The sequence below is a fragment of the Mesoplodon densirostris genome, chromosome 11 (genome assembly GCF_025265405.1).
Source record: "Mesoplodon densirostris isolate mMesDen1 chromosome 11, mMesDen1 primary haplotype, whole genome shotgun sequence".
In the NCBI taxonomy this organism is placed as follows: Eukaryota; Metazoa; Chordata; class Mammalia; order Artiodactyla; family Ziphiidae; genus Mesoplodon; species Mesoplodon densirostris.
In genome coordinates, this window is record NC_082671.1 from 91,129,307 (window position 1) to 91,147,965 (window position 18,659).

The following is an 18,659-nucleotide window of genomic DNA, read 5'->3' on the forward strand; positions in this document are numbered from 1 at the left end:
AGAGGGGTGGATATATGTATAGCTGATTCACTTTGTCATAAAGCGGAAACTAACACACCAGTGTAAAGCAATTATACTCCAATAAGATGTTAAAAAAAGAAAAAAAGAGAGAAAAACAAAAACCGTATGCTAACACATATATATGGAATCTAAAAAAAAAAAAAGGTTCTGAAGAACCTAGGGGCAGGACTGGAATAAAGATGCAGACATAGAGAATGGACTTGAGGACATGGGGAGGGGGAAGTGTAAGCTGAGACGAAGTGAGAGAGTGGCATGGATGTATATACACTACCAAATGTAAAATAGATAGCTAGTGGGAAGCAGCCACATAGCACAGGGAGATCAGCTCATGCTCTTTGTCCACCTAGAGGGATGGGATAGGGAGGGTGGGAGGGAGACGCAAGAGGGAGGGGATATGGGGATATATGTATACATATAACTGATTCACTTTGTTATACAGCAGCAACTAACACAACAATGTTAAGCAATTATACTCCAATAAAGATTTTTTTAAAAAGATAAGTGGTTACCTGTGTTTATTCATTTAAAGAAAAATTTTTATTTAATAGTTTTAAGTATAAAGAGCAAGGTTTTTATACTTAAGTTGTGAAACTGTCACCAGTATCTAATTCCAGAATAGTTTCATCTCCCCAAAAAAGGAGCCCCTTTCTCATTAGTAGTCACTCCTCATTCTTTCCTCCCTGCAGTCCCTGGCAACCATGAATCCACTTTCTGTCTCTATGGATTTGTCTGTTCTGAGCATGTCTTGTGAACAGGATCAAATATTGTTTACTGGCTTCTTTCACTTAGCGTAATGTTTTCATGTTTCATCCATGTTGTAGCATAAATCATTCCTTTTTATTGCCAGATAATATTCCACTGTATGGATGTACCACATTTTGTTTGCCCACTAATCAGTTGATGGACATTTAGGTTGTTTCTTCCTTTGGCTATTATGAGTAATAGTGCTATGAACATTTGTGTCCAAGCTTTTTTGTGGATATATATGTTCACTTATCATTGGTACATACCTAGGAGTGGAATTGGTTGGTGATATGGTAACTCTATGTTTAACTTTTTTGAGGAACAGTTTGGAAATTCTTCACAAAGTTAAACATCAAGTTACCATATCACCCAACAATTCTACTCCTAGGTATAAAGTGGCCACATCATTTTACATTGCCACCACTCACTTAGGAGTGTTTCAATTTCTCCACATCCTCACCAACACTTGTTATTTTCCATTTTTCTCCCCTGCTTTATTGAGATATAATTGACATATAACTTTGTGTAAGTTTAAGATGTACAATGTGATGATTTGATAAACAGCTATATTGCAAAATGTTTACCATGATAAGGTTAGTTCATACATACTTTACCTCAAATAATTACCATTTTGTTGTTGCTGTTGTTGTTCGGGTGAGAACATCAAAGCTTTACTCTCATATCAACTTTTAAGTTTACAATACAGTGTTGTTAACTATAGTCACCATGCTCTACATTTGATCCCCAAAACTTATTCATCTTATAATTGAAAGTTTGTACCCTTTGACCAACATCTCCCTTTTTACCCTACTCCTCAGCCCCGGCAGCCACCATTCTACTTTATTTCTATGAGTTTGATGTTTTTAGGTTCCACATATGAGATCATACTGTATTTGTCTTTGTGTGAATTATTTTACTTAGCATAATGCCCTCAAAGTCCATCCATGCTGTCACAAATGGCAGGATTCCCTTCTGGGTTTTCTTTTTTTGTTTTTTTGTTTTTTTGCGGTATGTGGGCCTCTCACTGTTGTGGCCTCTCCCGTTGCGGAGCACAGGCTCCGGACGTGCAGGCTCAGCGGCCATGGCTTACGGGCCCAGCCACTCCGCGGCATGTGGGATCTTCCCGGACCAGGGCATGAACCCGTGTCCCCTGCATCGGCAGGCAGACTCTCAACCACTGTGCCACCAGGGAAGCCCCCCTTCTGTTTTTTAATGGCATATATATATTTTTTCCCCATTTCTTGGCTATTGTGAATAATGCTGCAATAAATATGAATGCAAATTTCTCTTTGAGATCCTGTTTTCATTTCCTTTGGATATATACCCAGAAGTGGGATTGCTGGATCAAATGGTAGTTCTATTTTTAATTTTTTGAGGGACTTCCATACTGTTTTCATAGTGGTTGCACCAATTTACATTCCCACCAACAGTGCACAAAGGTTCCCTTTTCTCTATATCCTTACCAACACTTGGTATCTCTCATTCTCTTGATGATAGCCATTCTAACAGGTGATTCTCTCATTATGGTTTTGATTTGCATTTCCCTGATGATTAGTGATTCTGAGCACTTTTTCATGTACCTATTGGCCATTTATGTGTCTTTTTTGGAAAAATATATATTAGTTCCTCTATTTTTTATTCAGATTGGTTTTTGCTATTGAGTTGTATGAGTTCTTTATATACTTTGGGTATTAACGCATTATCAAAGATATGATTTGCAAATATTTTCTCCCATTCCATAGGTTGCCTTTTTAGTTTGTTGATTGTTTCTTTTGCTGTGCAGAAGCCTTTTAGTTTGATGTAGTCTCACTTATTAATTTTTGTGTTTATTGCTTATGCTTTTGATGTCATACCAAAAAATCATTGCTACAACCAGTGTCTAGGAGCTTTCCTCTTATGTTTTCTTCTAGCAGTTGTATGGCTTCAGGTCTTATGTTTAGGTCTTTAATCCATTTCAAGCTAATTTTTGTGAGTGGTGTAAGATAAGGGTCCAGTTTTATCCTTCTGCATGTGGTTATCTAGTTTTCTCAAAACAGTTTATTGAAGGGACCTTTTCCCACTGAGTATTCTTGGGCTCCCTTGTCAAATACTAGTCGACCGTATATGTGAGAGTTTTTATGGGCTTTCGATTCTGTTTCCTTGGACTGTGTGTCTGTTTTTATACCACTACCATACTGTTTTTATTACTATAACTTTGTATTATAGTGTGAAATAAAGAATGGTTATGCCTCAAGCTTTGTTCTTCTCAGGATTGCTTTGACAAATTTTCGTATTGTTTTTTCTATTTCTGTGAAAAATGCCATTGCATTGAATTGCATTGCATTGAATCTATAAACGGCTTTGGGTAGTATGGACAAATTAATATTAATAATATTCTTCTGATTAATGAACACAGGACATTTTTCCACTTATTTTTCTTCAATTTCTTTCATCAATGTCTTATAGTGTTTCATGTATAGCTCATCAACTTCCTTGGTGAAATTTATTCCTAAGTATTTTGTTTTCGATGCTATAGTAAACAGGATGTTCTCTTTATTTTTCAGATAGTTCATTGTTAGTGTGTAGAAATGCAGCTGATTTTTGTGTGTTGGTTTTATATCCTGTAACTTTACTGAATTTGTTTATTAGGTCTAACAGTGTTTTTGGTAGAGTCTTTAGGATGTTCTATATACAAGATTATGTCATCATCAAACACACAATTTAACTTCTTCCTTTCCAACTTGGATGCCTTTTGTTTCTTTTTCTTGCCTAACTGCTCTGTCTAGGATTTCCAGTACTATGTTGAATTGGAGTGGTGAGAGTCGGCACCTTTGTCTTGTTCTTGATCTTGGAGAAAAAGCTTTCAACTTTTCACCACTGAGTATGAATACCTGTGAGTTTGTCATATGTGGCCTTTATAATGTTGAAGTATATTTCTTCTATACTCAATTTATTAAGAGTATTTATCATAAAATTATGTAGAATTTTGTCAAGTACTTTTTCTGTATCTATTAAGATGATCATATGATTTTTGTCTTTCATTCTTTTAATGTAGTGTATTATATTTATTGACTTGCATATGTTGAAACATCCTTGCAACCTAGGATTATTCATCTTTTTGATTATAGCTATCCTAGTGGCTGTGAAGTAGTATCTCATTGTGGTTTTGATTTGCATTTCTCTAATAACTAATGATGTTGGGATCTTTTAATGTGCTTTCTGGCCATTGAAATGTCTTTTCAAATCATTTGCCTATTTTTTAGTTGTGAGGCATACATGTTTGAAGAAAAATAAAAGTTAAATGTGATAAGGAATGAGAGGGGGCATGAATTTTTAAAAAGCTTGTGAGACCTAAGTGAAATAAAAGAAGGGGGTCATGCAAAGATTTTAGAGAAGCAAAGGCAGAGGGATCAGCAAGGGCTATGGAGAAAATACAACATGGTAATTGGATAGGTAATGACTGGAAAGAGGAGCCACACTAAATAGGGCAGTCTCTGAAGCCTCTTTGAGGGGTGTCGTTTGAGCAAAAACCTGCCAGCCATCTTCAATTCCATCTTTCCCTTCAGCCCTCTTACACAGTCACTTGACAAGTCCTAGTGATACTTCACCTCAACTGACCTTCCAATGCATAAGCTTATGATTAGGATGGAGAGGGAAAGGGGGCATGTACTGCTTTTTCTTTCTAATGTGAAAAAGGAGAAAATTCTTACAAGTGGTAACCTGATACGACGGTCAAAATACAAGGAATAAGCTAGGTAAAATGATAATAATTCGGGATTTTATTTGTTCTGAGACAGTAAAATCTTCGTTCTTCTATAAAAAATTAAATATTGAACTGTAAGCCCGAAAAGAGGAGTTACCAGTGCCTCAGAGTAGGTCAGATAACCATTTGCCAACAGGCACTATTGGTTCAGGACCAAGGACAGCATTCACAGTTTTTCTGCCCCCCCGCTTCATTTTATATATGTCACACTTGCACACATCTATCAATTTCTTTACATCCCTACTGCCCGTACTCCAACAATGCCAGAATTCCCCATTCCTATAGTGCTCTCCATTCTACTGAAGTTCATCCCATGAAAGGGATGCCTTTATTTATGTACTTTCTTCCCCTTTAATACGTCTCTTACTTTTTTTTTCAATTGTGGTAAAACATACACAACATAAATTTACTATTTAGCCGTTTGTAAGTATATAGCTCAGTGACATTAAGTACATTCGCATTGTTGTGCAACTCTTACCATCATCCATCTAGAACTTCATCATCTCCTCAAACTGAAACTCTGTACCCACTAAATACTAACTCCCCATCTCCTCCTCCCCTCCGCCCCTGGCAACCACCATTCTACTTCCTGTCTCCTCCCTGCGTCCCACCACCACCACCACCACCACCACTTTAAAAAAAAATAAATTTATTTATTTATTGTTGGCTCCGTTGGGTCTTTGTTGCTGCGCATGAGCTTTCTCTAGTTGCAGCGAGTGGAGGCTACTCTGTTGCGGTGCGTGGGCTTCTCATTGCGGTGGCTTCCCTTGTTGCAGAGCATGGGCTCTAGGTGCACGGGCTCCAGCAGTTGTAGCACGTGGGCTCAGTAGTTGTGGGTTATGGGCTGTAGAGCACAGGCTCAGTAGTTGTGGTGCACGGGCTTAGCTGCTCTGTGGCATGTGGGATCTTCTTGGACCAGGGATCAAACCCGTGTCCCCTGCATTGGCAGGCGGATTCTTAACCACTGCACCACCAGGGAAGTCCCCATCACCACTTTTTATTTAGTCTGCTGATTGCCACAGAATGGTTCATTGATAGCATAAGCGTCACATCTAGGAAATATAAATGCAAATTCTTAGACCCCTGACCTACTGAACCAGAAACTCTCAAGTGGGACCCAGCTATTTGCATTTTAACAAGTCCTTCAGGTGATCCTAATGCCCATTTCCTGCAGGAGTTTTCTGCAATGGCTTAACTATTGGCCTAGGGAAGCTGGACTGTTGGATATAAAATAAGAGTTGGTTTGAGGTTCAGACCATGCAACCACAAAATGCATTTTAAAGAAGTCCCATGGCATGATTTGCCCCATGGCTCCCAAATATTGATGTACATTATAATTACCTGGAAAGCTTGTTTAAGAACATATAGATTTCTTGCATTCACATCAGCTTTTCTAAATCAAAATATCTGGGGTGGGGCCCAAGAATTGGTACTTAAGCTACCCAGGTGATTTTTTTTTTTTTTTTTTTTTTTGCGGTACGCGAGCCTCTCGCTGTTGTGGCCTCTCCCATTGAGGAGCACAGGCTCCGGATGCTCAGGCTCGGCGGCCATGGCTCACGGGCCCAGCCGCACCGCGGCATGTGGGATCTTCCCAGACCAGGGCACGAACCCGCGTCTCCTGCATCAGCAGGGGACTCTTAGCCACTGCGCCACCAGGGAAGCCCTACCCAGGTGATTCTTATGTGTTTGTTGGCAACATGCAGGATAGACAGACACAGGTAAGTCTTGAAGTCAGAAAGTAATTTAGGGATTATGGAAATACTCCAGAAGGCAGAAGCAGAGGGGCTGGAGCCAAAGAACAGAAGGATAGAAAGATAAAATCTGTCGTGAGGATATAGTGGATAGGATTTGGCGACTTAATGTTGATTGACAAATCATTCACAGTCTTTTTTTTTTTTAAAGCTTAATGCTTTAATGATTCAGAAGGATCTGGTACTTTCCTTTCTATGTATTCTCCTATACTTTGAAGTAACTGTATCCAGAAGAGAGTTACACTGCCAGGCAACAGGCTACAAAATAATTGACCCTTGAACAGTGCTGACCCCCCAGGGGCAGTTGAAAACCCATGTATAGCTTTTGACTCCTCAAAACATTTTACTAATAGCCTACCGTTGATTGGAAGCCTTATTGATAACATACACAGTTGGTGAACACCTATTTTGTATGTTATATGTGTTATGTGCTAAATTCTTACAATAAAGTAAACTAGAGAAAAGAAAATGTTATTAAGAAAATAATAAGGGAGAGAAAATACATTTACAGTACTGTACTATATTTATCAATACCATAAGTTTAGGTGGTCTGTTTACAAGATGAATTGTCTGCCTGTACCTACATCAATATTATCTTATATAATACAAACCATTGTATATCTTATACATATTACTAACACTAGACATCAAAAATGAAAAGATAATGTGAAAAGGAAATCCATGTTTATTTACAGGTATAACGATTCATGCATTGATAATGAAGCAGCAGCAATATCATTGCTTTATTGTGTAGTCTAGTGCAATCAATGCAAATGCTTCATGGTAGCCTAGCCTATACACTAAAGAATGAATCAATATAAAAATTTCATGGCATACATACAGTATTGCAGTCATATTCAGAGTACAGTATTGGAAACATTGTTACAGTTTAAAAAACACCTGTGATGATAGGATGATATGCAGTTTCTCTAATTACGAGAGAGAGAGAGTGGCATACCATATGGTAATGTAATTCTTTGAAAGCAAAGTTGTAAAACAGTAAGAAGACTAATACATGATTAATTTAGTATTCAATATCACTCACCTTATGCCTATGAAGGATGGACTAATCTACATAGTTTTATGCCTTCATGACATACTTACATTTCTCTTAATTTTTTGAGATTTCTAGGCTACACAAAAGTAGCCTAGAAAGTTTTTTGCAAATTTCAAAAAAAAAAAATTTTTTTTCCAATATCTTTATTAAAAAAAAATCCACGTATAAGTGGACTTGCGCAGTTCAAACCCATGTTGTTCAAGGGTCAACTGTATTTTCAGTCCAAGTGCCACATAGGGAAATGAACAGTAGATGGCGCTTTTGTGCTATGCCTGAATTCTCCACTTGGAAGGGAAGTAACCTCGGAATGACTCGTGCTAAACCAGAAACAACCCTTTGTTGCGTGCAAGTGGATAAATTCAATTTCTGGTTTGAAGGGGAGCTGGAAAAGGAGGGCTAATTATAGAGTCAGTTTTACCCGACCTTTGTACCTGGCCTCCAGTGATACCTTAGATTTTTAAATATTGTGACTCCCATCCAGATGAATAAATTTGCAGTTTGAGGTGGTCCCAAATAATTACTGTAGCAAGTAGAATTACATGAACTGAAGCAGGCTTAGGGTTAGAAAAGAAATCCCCAACTTGGGCCACATTTCCAAATATCCACCTCTGAGCTTTTGCTGTTTGCAAAGGTTAGGAAGAGCAAAAAGAAATAAAATCAGATATGGAAGAGAATCATGGGAGGGGCACTGGGGAGTAATAAATGAGGACAGTAGAATGGAAATAAAGGAGGTGTTACATTTTTTTCTTTTGTATAACTTGTAAACTGGTAAAGCATTAGGTAGGATACAGAATTTTACATTTATCATACCCTTGCAACCACAAAAAAGGCATCATGACTTAGTGATTAAGAGGTGGAGTCTGGAAGTGCCCACTAAAATCTAAAGCTCTGCCACTTCCTAGCTGCGTACCCTTTTATTTTGTATCTGTATGAGATGATGGATGTTCACTAAGCCTACTGTGATAATCATTTCATGATGTATGAAAGTCAACTCATTATGTTGTATACCTTAAACTTATACAGTGCTATAATTCAGTTATATCTCAACAAAACTGGAAGAACATCATCTCAAACAGAAACTCCACACCCGTTAAACAATAACTCTCCATTCTTCCTTATCCCCATCGCCTGGTAACCTCCATTCCACTGTCTCTCTCTATGAATCCATGTATTTGAGGTACTTCATATAGGTGGAATCATACAATATATGTTCCTCTATGTCTGGCTTATTCACTTAGCTTAACGTTTTAAGGTTCACCCATGTTATAACACGTATCAAAATTTCTTTTTATGACTGAATAACAGTCCATTTTATGTAGGTATCACATTTTATTGATTCACGTGTTGGATACATGAATTGTTTCCACTTATTGGTTATTGTGAGTAATGCTGCTACGAATATTGGTGTACAAGTATCTGTTCCAGTCCCTGTTTTTAATACATTTGGGTATATACCTAGGAGTTAACTTTTTGAGGAACTGCCAAACTGTTTCCACAGTGCTATATCCTTTTACATTCCCACCAGCATCCAGCATTATTTTTAAATATATTCCTCTTTTTTTAAAAAAAAAGTCAAACCTAGACTGGGAATACGTAGCAAAGCTTAGAGTCCTGCCACAGTTTGCTGATAAGTTGCTGGTATCAACAATCTGGACACATCACCTCCTAAACTAGAGCAATGTTTCTCAATGTACACAGCTGAGACTCCCATGGCAATCACCTAAGGGGCTTATTACATCTATAGGGTCCTCGATCCCACCCCCTATATGCTGATTCAGTATTTTGGGGAATGAGATCCCCTAAATCAGCTGTCCCCAACCTTTTTGGCACCAGGGACCGGTTTTGTGGAAGACAGTTTTTCCACGGGGGGCGAGTGTGTGTATGTGTGAAGGGGGAGGTGGGGTGAAGGTCCGGGCGGTAATGCGAGCGAGGGAGCGATGGGGGGCGGCAGATGAAACTTCGCTGGCTCGCCCGCCGCTCACCTCCTGCTGTATGGTCGGGTTCCTAACAGGCCACGGACCTGCAGCGGTCCGCGGCCCGGAAGTTGGGGACCCCTGCCCTAAATCATCATTATGCATGTCAAAATATGAGACGCAGAAACCTGGATTGTTGAGTTCTTAAAGGCAGGGAAGATACCTCAGTCACCTTTGTACTCCTCAGAGCCAAATATATAGGAGATATTCAACAAACATATATTTGAACTAATGTTGCAGTCTAAAGCTATTTCCTATTTGCTTGATTGCTATGTATAGTATTCATTAAAACTAAATTCTGTCACTAGACAACTAGTTAATCTGTAATTTTGGTGTATAGTTTATCTTTCATTTGCATAGAATGTGTCTCTTACCAGCTGTGGTCTATTATGCCATCTTATGCTGCCAAGAATCTTTATTCTGTATGTAATTTTCAGCTGAGTCCTTCAAGCTTTGAGGCAGGGTAAAAAGGGTGTGGACTTGGAACTGGAAGAGCTGTGTTTGTGTGATCTTTGATAATTAAATTAAAATATCTAAGAATCAAGTTTATAATTTGTAAAGGTTGGTAACGTTTTGTAACTATTAACGTCATAGCGTTGCTGAAGCTCAATGATATTCTGTGCAAGAAAGCCTACTGTAGGGCCTCCCTGGTGGCGCAAGTGGTTGGGAGTCCGCCTGCCGATGCAGGGGATACGGGTTCGTGCCCCGGTCTGGGAGGATCCCATATGCCGCGGGGCGGCTGGGCCCGTGGGCCATGGCCGCGCCTGCGCGTCCGGAGCCTGTGCTCCGCAACAGGGGAGGCCACAGCAGTGAGAGGCCCGCATACCGCAAAAAAAAAAAAAAAAAAAAAGAAAGCCTACTGTAGCAAAGGCTATTGTTATTATGTTGCCCAATAATTTAAACAAAACAATATGTTCCTTTCTACGTCTTCCTAAAGTTTAAATATGCTGCTGTATCAATTTGCTGCTCTAAAGCATATGCAAATGAGATTGGAATAGAAAACGCACAGCAGAAAAACAGGAAGTGGATTCACAACATTAATTCATTCATCACGTTTATACAGCATCTACATTTATAACAAGCCAGGCATTGTGTGAAAACTAGTGATTAAATAAATTCAAGCCTCTCCTCCAGAGGTTTAGTTCCTTTGGGTATATTAATAAATAGCAAGCCCCATTTCGCATCAAACTCTCTTGTGCGTCATAAGCTGTCTGGGACCAGCTTGAAATTCTCGCGGGCTGTCTCTTTAACGTGTAATAGAACTCTGATTGCATCGATCACAGGCTCATTACCCTCTCCCACCCATCAGTCTCTTTTCTATACCGGTTACTACCCTCCTACTTGTGTCAAGTCGTGGGGAGCGTAGGCGTTAGTAAACGTTGGCTTTGATGTGTGCCGGCACCTGACCCCGGGGCTTCCCGCTTGCCAGGTGGCGGAGGCCAGGCTCTCTACGGCGCGGGCGGAGCCTCGGGGCTCGGCTGGCCATGCCTGGAGCGCGGGGTTTGAGTGGGCCGTTGTTGTAGTGACCGCGAAGCGCTGCCGCTCCGGGCAGACGGTTCCGGGCGCCGCACGGTCCCCCTTCCTACCTCGCCCCCTCCCTTCCCCCGATTCCCCACACGGGCAGAAGCCAGGAGCCAACCGCTCCCCCCATGGCCTCCGCCCCGGTAAGGACGGGCTGGGGTGCGCCTCCCTGGAGCCGGTCCCGCCGGCTGGGGAGCCAGGTCGGGGCCGCGCCCGCACCTGGCGGGAGATGGAGGCAGACGTCCTCAGCTGGGTCCCGAGCCGCTAGCTCCTCGCCCCTCGCCCCGGGGCGCCGGTGACTCGTCCTCTGCCACTGGGACACCGGGAGCGCAGAGCCCTGGCCGAGCTCCCGGGCACTCCTCCCCGAGTCCCGGAGCTCCGACAGCCCCGGCAGCCCCATGGACCCCAGAATTCTCTGAGCGTTTCCGTGGAGCGCCTTTGTCAGAATCACCTGGGAGGTTTTTGAAAAGTACCGAAGCCGGGGCCCCGCCTCGCACCTGTGACTGCGTGCCAGTGGGCGGGGCCCGGAACGTGCATTTCAATGGAGCGGCCCAGGTGGTCCCTCGCGTGCGCTCGGTTCTGGGAAGCGCGAGTGGAGGATTCGGCCGGCTCTGCTGGGGAAGTTGGCGTTCGGCGTCCCCCTGTAGCGGTGGCCGCGTGTGCTCGCGCGGGGCGCTCCTGCTCTGCACACCCACCTTCGATGCGGCCGTTCCCGGGCCGGCCCCCGGAGGAGGGGACAGCGTTGATCCCCGACCCCCCAAATTCGAGGTCAGCATCTGCTTTCAAAACTTGACAACTTTCCTTCCCAGGAGGACCCCGTTCTGCAGCGTTATTTTAAGGGCCACAAAGCGGCGATCACCTCCGTGGACTTTAGTCCCGACGGCAAACAACTTGGTAAGTTTTCTTTTTTTCTTTTTGTGATGAGACGCTCAACCGGTCGGAACCCTTGCCTCCTGTCCACGCCGGGCCCCCGCGAGAACCACTGAGGACCTATGGGTGGAGGTAGTGTTGAAAGCGGCCGAGATGCATTCGGAGCCAGAGTGGGCCCGAGCCGGGGCCACCTTGGTCAGCCCGGCCCCGCAGAGTCGCCTATAGGCCTGGGCCTGGCCGACGACTTTCGCGAACTAACCACCAGGAGGAGTAAGTGGGAAGGGGCGGAGTTTGTCCTCGGCCCCGGGAGGGAGGGGTGTTGGCTGGAGAGTTTGTGAAAAGTTGTGAGACCAGCAGGAGGAAGTGGGGAGAGAGGCGTTGAGGCTGTTCCGGAGGCCGGGCACGGGGTGGTCTTAGGTGACCCCCCGGGGGCCCCCGCGGCTGGAAAGGAGCCGAGCGCCTTCATGAAAGGAGGGACCTGCTGGGAAGTTCGCTTCTACCTGAGCCCGGAATTCCAGCGTCGGGTCCCGCAGCCCTTCCCCTGCGTGGTGGCTCTGGTGGCCGCGTCCGCGCCCCAGCCATGAGGATCCGGATGGCCGTGAGGTGGACGTGGGCAGGCAAAAGCTGCCTGCTGCTGGCGCTTTTAACAGTGGCCTATCTCCTGGTGGAACTCTCCGTCTCCACTTTCCATGCCTCCCCAGGAGCCGGCCTTACCAGGGAGCGGGGCCCAAGACAGCTCTCAGACTCCGGGAAGAAAGCAGTGGATTTGTCTCGACCGCTTTATGAGAAGCCCCCTGCAGATTCCCATGCACTTGGGGAGTGGGGGAAAGCCAGCATACTCCAGCTCAAGGAGGGTGAAGTGAAGCAGCAAGAAGAACTCATTGAGAGATATGCCATTAATATTTACCTCAGTGACAGGATTTCCCTGCACCGCCACATAGAGGATAAAAGAATGTATGAGTGTAAATCCAAGAAATTTAACTATAGGAGACTTCCCACCACTTCTGTTATCATTGCTTTCTATAACGAAGCCTGGTCGACTTTGCTCCGCACCATCCACAGTGTTTTAGAAACTTCTCCTGCAGTCCTTCTGAAGGAGATCATCTTAGTCGATGACTTGAGCGACAGAGTTTATTTGAAGACACAACTTGAAACTTATATCAGCAATCTCGATAGAGTTCGCTTGATTAGAACAAATAAGCGGGAGGGGCTGGTTAGGGCCCGTCTGATTGGGGCCACTTTTGCCACTGGGGATGTCCTCACTTTCCTGGATTGTCACTGTGAGTGTAATACTGGTTGGCTGGAGCCACTTTTGGAAAGGATTGCTAAAGATGAAACAGCAATTGTTTGTCCTGTTATAGACACCATTGATTGGAATACTTTTGAATTCTATATGCAGACTGGGGAGCCCATGATTGGTGGGTTTGACTGGCGTCTAACGTTCCAGTGGCATTCTGTCCCCAAACATGAAAGGGAGAGGAGGAAATCGAGAATTGACCCAATCAGATCACCCACCATGGCTGGAGGACTGTTTGCTGTCAGCAAAAAATATTTTCAGTACCTTGGAACTTATGACACTGGGATGGAAGTGTGGGGAGGTGAAAATCTGGAGCTGTCTTTTAGGGTGTGGCAGTGTGGAGGTAAACTGGAGATCCACCCCTGTTCTCATGTGGGCCACGTATTCCCCAAGCGGGCGCCATATGCTCGGCCCAATTTCCTGCAGAATACTGCTCGGGCAGCGGAAGTGTGGATGGACGGGTACAAAGAGCATTTCTACAATCGAAACCCTCCAGCAAGGAAAGAAGCTTATGGCGATATTTCTGAAAGAAAATTACTACGAGAACGGCTGAGGTGCAAGAGTTTCGACTGGTATTTGAAAAATGTGTTTTCTAATTTACATGTTCCAGAGGATAGGCCAGGCTGGCACGGAGCTATTCGCAGTATTGGGATCTCTTCCGAATGTTTAGATTATAATTCTCCTGACAACAACCCCACAGGTGCTAACCTTTCACTGTTTGGATGCCACGGTCAAGGAGGCAATCAATTCTTTGAATATACTTCAAACAAAGAAATAAGGTTTAATTCAGTGACAGAGTTATGTGCAGAGGTTCCTGAGCAAAAAAGTCACGTGGGAATGCAAAATTGTCCCAGAGATGGGTTTCCTGTTCCAGCAAACATTATTTGGTATTTTAAAGAAGATGGAACCATTTTTCATCCCCACTCAGGACTGTGTCTTAGTGCTTACCGGACACCTGAGGGCCGACCTGATGTTCAAATGAGAACTTGTGATGCTCTAGATAAAAATCAAATCTGGAAGTTTGAGAAATAGAAGAGCATAACAGCACTTTGGTCCTGGGCTGACAATAGCTTGAGGAAAGTCAAAGAGCCTTCAGAGAGCCTCAGTGAAGATTAAGTTGATCAGCATTCACCTTCACCCAGTGGTCATCTGCGAGAGCTCTGTAAAAAAAGCTGTGGATCATTTTGGTAAAAACACTGAAACTGGGTACACAGAGAGCTGCTGTTGAATATTTCAAAGTGCCTTACTTATGGGTTGTTTTATTTAAGAGTTTTGTCAATATGGTCTCTTCTTAAAGAATTTGACTTGAGATACACAAAACATCTAAGTGCCAGACTTAATGTTAAAGAACGTAAAAGTCTATGCAAAACGAGGGATGATTTATGTTGATGGGTAAGTTCACTGCACATCCCATCAAAAAAAAAACAAAAACAAAAAAACAACTCAGAAATGTGCAGTTTGAGCTATTGCTATTTTTATTGTACATAGAATTTGAATTTCCTTTAGCCAGCACATTAAATTTTAGGTTTTGTTTATTTTTTTAATTCTAATTTTCCTTTACTCAAATAGAAATCAAGGAAAGTTAATCTTAAGGAGAAAGACCTGGTTTAGACATATGTGTCATTAGATGTGAATTTGAATGTGAGTTTAGAGGTCTTTTTTAACATACAGACATCTCAGAAAAATATACCCATATCTGAATGAAATGAGAGATATTTACATTCCACACTGCAAACTTGAGCTATTGGACTTAACTGATCTATATTGATACCTCACATCACTCTGATTTTGTAAGCTGTCCTCTCTGTGAACTTGTTTGTGTGTGTAGGGCATTTTCTGATTGCACTTCCTTAAGTTATGAATGTATTGGAGAGGGACCCATTCAAAATACTGTGCTTCTCTTTGTTAATGCTTAATCACTTAAAGTAAATGCTTAATCACTTAACACAATAGAGGACAGCTGCATTTACTGAAATGTTTGAAACTGAAAGTGGGCCCACATCTACAAAGGCTGTGGAACTCTCCTACAGAGTTCTTGCTGATTAGGACTTTTAAGGATCAATTTTAAGAAAACAAGGGGAAAAGATAGCCTTGGCAATGGTGAATGCTGCCTTCCAGGTTGTTTTCTGCAGCTAACCCTGAGCCTGGTGCTCAGGCAGCTGTCAGTAGTGTGGGTGAATGACTGACTGACTGAATGAATGAATGGCTCAGCCGATGATTGTGACTTTGGTCAAGTCATTTGATTGACTTAGTTTGGGCCTCAGTTTCTCCTCTGTAAAATGTGGGTGCTGGAGCAGGTCTTGAAGATCCCTCCAGCTCTGAAATGTTATGCTTGTACATTCAGTCACTGTGCAATCTTTACAACACCTTGATTTCCTCCCTGCTAACGTAGGTAATGTTGTTGAGCAACATTCAGTCCAGTTATGAAGCTGGAAAAAAGAAATGGTTTTAAAAATAAAGTGAGCTGAGCTCAACTGAAGTGGTTTATTTTGGATTGAATGGAAAGTTGTGGTCAGTGTTTGTATTCATTTTATTTTGACAATTGCTGAACCAATTTTTGTTTTTTATCTTTAATCTTTCAAACTCTAAAAGTAATCTTTTGGGTTAAGAATATTAATATTTTCCAAACTAAATTATGCAAGAAGTAGACATACTTAAAAAAATTATTTTTACCGGTTTTATTCCAATGTTGTATCCAGAATTCAATCACAGGCTGAATTCAGAATTAAATTTTAATTAGTTCGTTGTGGTCTAGATTTGTGAAAAATGCACGCTCCATAAAGCACCAGTCCACAGTACTCGGAAGTTGTTTTCGGTGTCTACTTGATGACTTGGAGAGTAGGAACTTTGCAAAATCTAAATTTAAGAAAAGTTTGTAGGATAACCATTTCAAAAAGTAAAATTGCTATGTGTTTTGAATATTTTGATTCTCTTTTGTTTCTTAAAATAAAAATGTGTTAATAACTTTCTGTAAGTTATGTAGCAAAGAATTGTCTGGATTCCATGTGCAGTGTGCATGGCCCTGGGTACAGTTTAGGAGGCTTTGTAATCTGCTCTGACTTGGTTAATTGGCAGCAGGTATGCTCCTAAACCCACCCTCCCCCCTTGCTCAGTTTGCCTTTTCGTCTTTAAAGTCACCCTTTCTCTTTTTATTTATTTTTGTTGTTCTTCTTAGCGCCCTGTCAAATGGGACACTAAGATTGACATATTCTAAATGTACTTACTGGAATTATTTTTATTCTAGAATCTTGCTGCTCCCATCGAAAGAAAAAGGGAGCATTGAAAAGTAAAGCGCTTAATTCTTTATTTACCTTTTGCCTAAGTTGCAGGGTGTGACCTATTCATCTTTTTGGAAGAAATTTTAGGCTAGTGTTTTATTTATATCAGTAATTTGGAATCAGTGGGCTGTTCATTCCTCACAGTAATGTAGGTAACAGGAGAATGAGACCCAATTTTCATGTATAGGCATTTCCAATTTAATTCCTAAAATACACTGTAAAACTACAAAGTATATGTTGATTGCCTACTTCTAATTTATTGATACCAAAGCTCTCTTTTGCGGTAGATAATTAAGAGTTGATCTTTTAAGTTAATTTACATGCTTAAAAGCAGTTTTATAAGAAATTTGGTAGACACGAAGTTTCAACTTTAAATGGTCACTATGTTATTTAGTGTTCAGTTCTATGAGTAGGTTGACTAAATAGTCATTTTTAGCAGCCATTTAAAAAAATGATAATCTGGTCATCTACAGGATCTCTATAACTCAAAATAACTTGTTTGTAAAAGAAAATTTGTCTATGCACCCAGTAGTAGGCTCCTGGGTATTCATTATATGTTGGCAAATCTAACTTTTCTAGGTTGATGATAGGAGGTTATTTTTCAGTTGTGTAATTTTAGTTGGTTTAGGGTCTCAATTTTAATTAATAAAATACTTAGTTTTGACTTGTTTGTCCTTTTCTATTGATGTTTTAATAATGTTTTAAAATGAGCACAAGGAACGTTGAGGTTCAGGTTAACCTCTTTTGAACGATGAATTTTTGTGTGTGTGATGAGCGGTTTCCATCCTTTTTTCCTTTTGTTAATGGTATTTGCAATATTGATTAAGACATATAAAATAAAAAGTGTGCCTAATTCTTTTTGCAAATGGATTCTGATGATTTTAGTCTCTGGGGTCACTCTTCCTGTGTACACATTTATTGATGGTAATAGAAGTAAGTTAGCTTGTAATTATTTTACTTATTTGACAATGCAGACAGTAGAACATTTTAAAAAGTTGAATTTCATGTATTATTTTGCAAAGTGTCATTAACCAGCAAGTATTCTGAAGTGGTGTTAACACTACTCATGCATTAACTACTCATAAACAAACTGGAAATGATCGGAGATCTCTGGGACAAATTCGGGGCACTATAAAAGGAGGCAAGTGGATACGTGGGCACCTTAGCACAAATTTCAGAACCCTGGGCCGAAAAGAAATATGTCTGTCCTGTAAACTGCATGGCTTCGCATTTCCCTCAACCTTCTCTCTGCATCACCCTGTCCCTAAGTGCAATTCCTGTCCACCAGTAGCATCTCTGTTCCTCTTTTAGTGATTCCTGCCAAACACCCTCCACCCCTGCCTCTCCCTGGCCTGAAACACTGTCTGAGCATCACCAGCCTAAGGACTCCGCTTTATATATCAGATGTCTTATAGCCACATTTAGGATATGTGTAGTCAAGCTAAACATATTTTCAGTGATCTTTTTTTTTTTATGTACAGTTTAAAACGTTACTATAAATACATGTTATGATCTTCCTAATAATGAGTAATATCATCTTGCTAGTAAGTTTCTAAGTGACTGCAACCCTATGCAAATCATTTCATCTCTCTGTGTTTCAGTTTCATGAACGTTAGAAAAACGTGGAAAATCCGTAGAGACAATATTAGTGGCTGCCAGGGCCTGGGGGAGGCAGGAATAGAGAATGATTGCTAATGAGGATGGGTTTTTTTGGAGGCTGTGGTGGTGGTGATGAGAATGTTCTGGAATTAGATAGTGACAATGGTTGTACAACTTTGGGCAAAACACTGAATTGTACACTTTAAAAGGGTGAATTTGTGGTATGTGAATTGTATCTCAATTAAAAAAAGAAACTTCAGGGTAGAAAAAAGAGGCTGGAGAATTTCATGTGTCTCAGAAAAGATTGCTCTTTTCTCTGTCCCTCTGTGCATACTAGACTTTAAAACAGGCCAGCAGTATTTATTGTTGATACTTGAGTCATGCTGTAATTCAGAATTAAGGAAGTTAGATAAATATGTGAATCTCCCAGGTTCGTATGAGGGTGCAGGTGGAAACCAGTTTGTATTGGAGTTTTCTCTTAAAATTTCAAAAAAACCTCAATCCTTTTGAACAGGAGGTAGAGATTATTATAAAAGGTGAAACGAGTTCCCAGAGTATATAATTGTCTGTGGCAGAACTGAAGACTAGCGAACTCCGTCTAACTTGCTAGTAGTCGGATACTGCTTTTCCTTTTGTGCCCAACTTGATCATATCCCAGGCTGGCTGGGGAGGGATGTCTACTGCAGGCCAGCAGTGTCCTCAGCTGTCTGATCATCATTCTAACCCATTTATTTACACTTATCTAATCCTCTTCATAAAAGGAATAGGAGGTACTCTATTTACTTAGTACTCTTTTTTTTTTTTTT

General features: G+C 41.4%; 2 protein-coding genes across 4 annotated transcripts in view; both read left to right on the top strand.

Annotated features, from left to right (window-relative positions):
- Positions 1-10,705: 10,705 nt before the first annotated feature.
- POC1B (POC1 centriolar protein B) overlaps positions 10,706-18,659 on the top strand; it is a 107,937-nt gene continuing 99,983 nt past the window's right edge. For 2 of the 3 annotated variants that reach the window (XM_060112357.1, XM_060112358.1), the window contains exons 1-2: positions 10,859-10,952; positions 11,619-11,703. In XM_060112357.1, the coding sequence (XP_059968340.1) occupies positions 10,938-10,952; positions 11,619-11,703 (100 nt within the window). In that variant the 5' untranslated portion in view covers positions 10,859-10,937. Of the gene's footprint in view, positions 10,953-11,618; positions 11,704-18,659 lie in introns of all 3 variants that reach the window. The other variant, XM_060112359.1, reaches the window with a different exon arrangement.
- Positions 12,005-17,098, top strand: GALNT4 (polypeptide N-acetylgalactosaminyltransferase 4). The gene has a single exon (XM_060112356.1). The coding sequence runs from the start codon at positions 12,260-12,262 to the stop codon at positions 14,006-14,008; it is 1,749 nt and encodes a 582-aa protein (XP_059968339.1). The 5' UTR covers positions 12,005-12,259; the 3' UTR covers positions 14,009-17,098.